Below are 6,242 nucleotides of genomic sequence, written 5' to 3'. Positions count from 1 at the left end.
CCCCCTGCGGAGGGCGAGGCCGGCTCGGGCCTGGGGGCCCCCCCGGGGGGCCCCCCGGCCACGGCGCCGGGCTCGCCCGAGGGGCCCCTCTGGCCGGGGGGGGGCCCCCCGGAGAGCCCCCCGGGGGCCTCGGGGGCCCCCGACGCAGAGGGGGGCCCCCAATGTGAGGGGGGGCCCCCCGACAGCTCGGAGCCCCGAACCCCCACTGTGGGGAGCCGCCTGGGGTCTGGGGAGGGGCCCCCCTTGTCTTTCTTTTTGCCGCGTCCGGGGGCCCCCCTGGACCCTGGCAGCCCCTCCCTAGGGGACCCCCTGGGGGCCCCCCTCTTGGGGGCCCCCTTCACTTCTTCTGTCCTTTCCGAGGGGCCCCCCTGGCAGGAGGGCCCCCGCCTGGGTCCAGACCCTCTTAAGGCCTCCCCGCTGGACCTTGCGGGGGCCCTTTACCGCCTCGCGCTGGGGGGGGGCCCCCCGGCCCTCAATGAGCAGCAGCAGCAGCAGCAGCAGCAGCAGGTGCTGCTGGCGCCGCAGCAGCAAGCTGCAGCAGCAGCAGCAGCAGCAGCAGCACCAGAGGGCCCCAATGCGCGCCACGGGTCTTTCCTGTCTGCTGCTTCCACCGCAGCTTCTGCTGGCAGGGGGCCCCCCCTGGACCCTGGGGAGGAGGGGGGCCCCCCCGAGGCCCCCGAAAGGTCCCCTTTGCAGTCTCCGGGGCCCCCCTGGCCTATCGCAGCTCAAGCGCAGCAGCAGCAGCAGCAGCAGCTGCTGCTGCTGCAGCAGCAGCAGTGGGTCTCTGCCGCTGCCGAGCAGTACCTCACCCAGGGGGGGGCCCCCATACCCTCTCTTACTTGGCAAGAGCCCTTCGGGGGGCCCCCCAGTGGGCCCCTCAAGGACCCGCTGAAGGGGGGGGGCCCCCTAAGCATGCGTCTGTGTGGGGCCTTCCCGCAGCAGCAGGGCGCAGCAGCAGCAGCTGCTGCTGCTGCTGCTGCTGAACCTTCTTTGCTGCAGCGGCAAACCCTCCCCAGGGGCCCCCAGCCCATTGCTGAGAGGCCCTCGCTGCAGCAAAGCTCCGCTTGGGGCCCCCAGAGGCCCCAGGGGCCCCAGGGCCCCCGCGGGGCCCCCAGCAGCAGCGGCATTAGTCCGCAGCTGCTGCTGCAGCAAGCCGCCTTTCAGAACGCAGCACCGTTTCCTGCTGCTCCCGCTGCAGCAGCAGCAGCAACTGCTGCTGTTGCTGCTGCTGCGGGAGGGCTGAGGGGCCCAAGCCCCAAACTGGAGGCCCCCATGCTGCATGCAGCCCGCGGAAGCAACAGAGACAACTCCGGAGTGGGTACTGTTTTGAGGGCCCCCGGGGCCCCTGGGGGCCCCCTGGGGCCCTCGGGGGGCCCCCTGGAGGGCCCCCAGTGGGCCTCCAAAGACTTCAGTGCCCTCCTGAGGTGCTACCTGGAGCTGCTGCTGCGGAAACAGCAGCAGCAGCAGCAACAGCAACAGCAGCAGCAGCAGCAACAGCAGCAGCAGCAGCCGCAGCAGCAGCAGCAGCAGCAGCAGCGGCACTTTCCGAGAGGCCTTCGAAGGCAACGAGGGCATAGGGGGCCCCCCAGGGCCCCACAGGGAGCAGTTGCTGCTGCGCAGCAGCGGAGGGGCCCCCGGTGGCCGTCCTTCGCGGGATTTCAGCAGCAGCAGCAGCAGCAGCAGCAGTTGCTGCTGCGTGCTGCAGCAGCAGCGGAGAGGGCCCCCAGCATCAATATGGAAATGGCTGCACTTGTGGCATCGCCGGGCTCCGAGGGGGCCCCCCTGGGGGGCCCCCAGTACCCTCCGGCATTCCGAGGGGCCCTTCGCGTGGGGCCCCCAGCAGGGGCAGCCTTGAAGTCTGCTGCTGCACCTAATGTGGAAGCACTTGCTGCAGCAGCAGCAGCAGCAGCAGCAGCAACTCAGGGGCCCCCGGGGCTGGGAGTCGCAAGCCCCCAAAGCATTCTCTTAGGGGCCCCCCCGGCCTGGCAGAGCGCCGCTGTATCGCAGAGCCGTTTCAATTAGTACCCTCTGGGGGCCCCCCAGGGGCCCCCCAATGTGCGTCACAGGGGCCCCCAGAGGCCCCCAGAGGCCCCCAGGGGCCCCCTTCTGGCTTATGTGGCAATTGCTACGCCGGACCCAATGGGGGCCCCCCAAGCTGCCTCTAGTCTTCGCCGTCTCCCCCAAACCAGCAGACAGGGGCCCCCCTGTGGACCGCAGGGGCCCCCCGGGCCCCTGGGGGCCCCCGGCCCCGGGGGGCCCCCCGGCCCCGGGGGCCCCCCGGCCCCGGGGGGCCCCCCGGCCCCGAGGGGGCCCCGTCTCATGTTTAGGAATATGATGAAGTCGGAGGGCCCCCACGGCTTTCCGGCCCTGCGGCACTGGGGGCCCCGGGGGCCCCCAGTACCCTAATTGCAAGCACAGTTTGTTCTGTAGATAGATAAGGCGGGGGCCCCTGTAAGGGCCCCCCTCTTGCCCGAGACTCGAAACGTTGCAGCCATTCCTATATGCTGTGTCTCCTGGGGGCCCCCAGGGGGCCCCTGCCGCCATTTAGAGATCTTAAAGGAGCCTGGGCCCCTGCGTTTTGTTATGAGGCCCAGCTGCAGCGCCGCTGCAGCTGGGGGCCCCCAGCAGGGGGCCCCCGCCTGGGGGCCCCGCTTAGTACCCTCTTGGGGGCCCCCGGGCGGCCGGCCTAGAGGGGCCGCTGCGTGCTCTCATTTGCATGCATTGCCAACAGGGGCCTTTCGTAGGGGCCCCCCGGGGCCCCTCCAAAGGGCCCCCAGGGCCCCGCCACGGGGCCCTCCTGGGGCCCCCAAGGGCCCCCAAGGGCCCGGGGGCCCCCAGGGGCCCCCAGAGGCCCCCAGAGGCCCCGGAGGGGCCCCTGGCGCTTCTGAGCGGCGGGCTGAAAGCCGCAGTGCATATGTTTGAGGGGGGCCCCCAGGGGCGGGGCCTAGCGGGGGGCCCCCAGTACCCTTTTGCTGCTCTTGTGTCTCCTTTCTTAGCCCTCTTAGATTCCCCGCGCTGCATGCAGCCAGGCGCATGCAGCAGCGGGGGCCCCGGGGGCCCCCTTTGTTTTGAGGGTTTGGGGCTTTGCCGGGGCCCCACAGCTGTGCACCGCGCTGGCCGCCGCCCCTGGCTAGCCATGGCTAGCTGGCTAGCCACCAGCTAGCCGGCGCCTCGCCGTCGCCTAGCTGGCTGCCGGGAAGCTCCAGCTAGCTAGCTAGCTAGCTGGCTAGCCATGCAGCTAGCTAGCTGGCTGGCTAGCTAGCTGCCGAGCTGGTCACCGAGAAGGCGAGCTAGCCAGCCACCGAGCCAGCTACCTAGCCAGCTAGCTAACCAGATGCCTACCAGCTAGCTGGCCAGCTAGCTAGCCAGCTAGCTAGCCAGCTAGCTAGCTAGCTAGCTACTGTGTAGCGGCCGCCCGCAGACCCTAGAGCCAGTGACCTTGTGGGGAGTTTCTCTTCCTGGCTCGGCTTCGGGAGCTTTGGGTGCAAATAAAAAGGGAAATAAACAAAAATAAAACATTTTGAATTAATTTTGAATCAATTTTGAATTAATTTTGAATTAATTTTGAATATTTTAGTTTAATTATAATTCAAAAAGTCCAAAATAGTGCAAAAACACCAAAAGCGCGGACAGCAACCCTAGTTCCCAGTCGCGGGCTCTGCGAGACGCACGCAGCTGCAAACCCTAAACCCTAAACCCTCATTTAGCGAATTAAATATCTGTAGGCTTTATATAGTCTCAAGTGCATGCGCCGGGGGGCCCGGGGGCCCCAGGGGCCCCCCGGGCCCTTCACGCTAAACCCTAAACCCTCGCAGCGGGAGTAAACCCTAAACCCTCGGGTAACTGCGTCGAAGACACAAAACCCTTGGGTTGTTTGCTGAATGTCAAGACCTCCTTCTTTCTTTTGGCACTAGGGTTTAGGGTTTAGGGTTTAGGGTTTAGGGTTTGGGTCTAGGGTCTAGGGCTTGGGGCTTGAGCTCTGCCAATCGGGACTTGAAATGATGACAAGTGGCTGTAGGGCGGCTAAGATTTAGGGTTTAGGGTTTAGGGCTTAGGGTTTAGGGTTTAGGGTTTAGGGTTTAGTGTTTGGGGTATTCCCAGACAGAGACAGCGACACGCGATGGAATCGAGGGGCCCAGAAGAGGGCTCGGAGGCGGACCCTGCTGCTGCTGCTGCTGCTGCAGCACCTGCTGCTGCAGATTCGACGCTGGAAGATGCAGCAGCAGCAGAAGCAGCAGAAGCAGCAGCAGCAGAAGAAGCAAATGCAGCAGCAGCGGCTGAGGTGGCGGAAGGGGAAACTGCTGCAGCGGCCCCAGCAGCCTCAGGAAGCCCCGAAGCAGCAGCAGCAGCAGCAGCAGCAGCTGAAGCGGGGGACGCAGCAGCAGCAGAAGCAGGGGACGCAGCAGCAGCAGCAGCAGCAGCAGCAGCAGCAGCAGACATGGCCGAAGGCGAGGAAGCTGCCAGTCCTTCCGAGTCGGCGTCCGACGCAGCGTCCGCAGCAGCAGCAGAAACGCCAGAAGCAGCAGCAGCAGCAGCAGCAGCAGCAGCAGCAGCAGCAGCAGCAGCAGGAAGCGAGCCAACAGAAAACCTCTTTGGCTCCGCCGATGAAGCCAGCAGCAGCGAAGGGTCTCTAGCGAGTGACGGAGACTTATTTGGGGAAGAAGTGTCTCCTGTTGCTGCTGCTGCTGCTGCAGCAGGAGACTCGGATGCGGAGGGCGGAGCAGCAGCAGCAGCAGCAGCAGCAGCAGCAGAAGAGGCCGAGGCCCGCAGCACGGAGGAGACCCCCAAAGAAGCAGCAGAACGGCTGCCCCCGCTGCTGCTGCAGTTAGGAGACACCTGGGCCCCGCAGCAGCAGCAAACTGCTGTTTGGACTTGGAGAGTCCCCCCGGCTTTGTCTCTCATTTACGCAGCAGACCAGCAGCAGCAGCAGCAGCAGCAGCAGCAGCAGCAGCAGCAGCAGCAGCAGCAGCAGGTTGCGATCAGGTGAGCCAGACGCGCGGGGGCACGGGGAGGCGCTTTTCGCTGCAGGGCGAAGGGTTGGGGTTTAGGGTTTAGGGTTTAGGGTTTGGGGTTTAGGGCTTAGGGTTTAGGGTTTAGGGTTTAGGGTTTAGGGTTTGGGGCTGGAGCCCGGCGACTTAGGACTTGGGATTTCCTACTGCCGCCCCTACGCAGGTTCTTCAACGATGAAGCTGCAGCAGCAGACGGCAAACCCGCAGTAAGGGTTTAGGGTTTAGGGTTTAGGGTTTAGGGTCTTGGGCAGGGCAGGCGCGACGAAACTGTAGGCTTGAGATGGAGCATTTAGGGTTTTGGGGAAGAACCCGTGTCGGGCCGTTTTTATTAATGCTCATATCGTGGGAGCTAGGGTTTAGGGTTTAGGGTTTAGGGTTTAGGGTTTAGGGTTTAGGGTTTAGGGTTTGCTGTGCGCTGCTGCAGTCTAGGAGCAACTGCCGGCTGGTGCAGTTCAGCGACGACTCGTATTGTCTCTTTGTGGACGACAAGGGGTTTGAATGCAATGTCAGTCTCGAGGGTTTAGGGTTTAGGGTTTAGGGTTTAGGGTTTAGGGTTTGGGGGCTCGATGGGGTTTCAGCTGCCCACTCAGATTCGGGGGTTTAGGGTTTAGGGTTTAGGGTTTAGGGTTTGTGGCGGTTTGAGGGGCGGGGTTTGCAGATCAAGAATGATGTCTCCTACATCTTTGAGTCCAAAGGAGTCCGCAGCTGAGCCGCATTTTAGGGTTTAGGGTTTAGGGTTTAGGGTTTAGGGTATAGGGTTTAGGGCTTAGGCAGTAGCTGCTCAGCCAGCTCGCAGCTCGCTAGCCATCCCTCAGCTAGCTAGCTAGCTAGCTAGCCCTCAGGTAGCTGGCTAGCTAGTCGCCCCTCAGCTAGCTAGCTAGCTAGCTAGCTAGCTAGACAGCCACCCCTCATCTAGCTAGCTAGATAGCTAGCTAGCTAGCCACCCCTCAGCTGGCTAGCTAGCTGTGGGCTAGCTAGCTAGTCATCGCTGAGCTAGCTAGCTACGATCTAGCTAGCTGGCCACCCTCAGCTAGCTGGCTAGCTACGGGCTAGCTAGCTAGCTGTGGCTGGCTAGCTGTTGTGGCTTTGCAGGCGCGGGGCCCTCTCTGCAGTGTAATGGCTTCGGACAAAAGGCTGCAAATGCTGCTGCCGGCGGGCTTCGGTGAGGCCTCATGCTGCTGCTGCTGCTGCTGCTGCTGCTGCTGCTGCTGCTGCTGCTGCTGCTGCTGCTGC

The 6,242-nt window shown here is 64.2% G+C and overlaps 2 protein-coding genes across 2 annotated transcripts; both read left to right on the top strand.

The window, feature by feature from the left end:
- Positions 1 to 2,022, top strand: ENH_00018680 (hypothetical protein, conserved; the record flags this gene model as incomplete). The annotated part of the gene is made up of 1 exon (XM_013579344.1): positions 1 to 2,022. A coding segment is annotated over one exon (2,022 nt), but the record flags the coding sequence as incomplete, so codon positions are not given.
- A 2,098-nt stretch (positions 2,023 to 4,120) lies between these two features.
- On the top strand, positions 4,121 to 5,718 carry ENH_00018670 (hypothetical protein, conserved; the record flags this gene model as incomplete). The annotated part of the gene is made up of 4 exons (XM_013579343.1): positions 4,121 to 4,983; positions 5,173 to 5,215; positions 5,434 to 5,514; positions 5,668 to 5,718. 4 exons carry the CDS (start codon positions 4,121 to 4,123, stop codon positions 5,716 to 5,718), a joined length of 1,038 nt encoding a protein of 345 aa, XP_013434797.1.
- Positions 5,719 to 6,242: the final 524 nt, after the last annotated feature.

Source organism: Eimeria necatrix, genomic scaffold (assembly GCF_000499385.1).
Source record: "Eimeria necatrix Houghton genomic scaffold, Enh_scaff1618, whole genome shotgun sequence".
Taxonomy (NCBI): domain Eukaryota; phylum Apicomplexa; class Conoidasida; order Eucoccidiorida; family Eimeriidae; genus Eimeria; species Eimeria necatrix.
The sequence above is the reverse complement of the archived record's forward strand: the minus strand, read 5'-3'. Positions and strand labels throughout refer to the sequence as shown.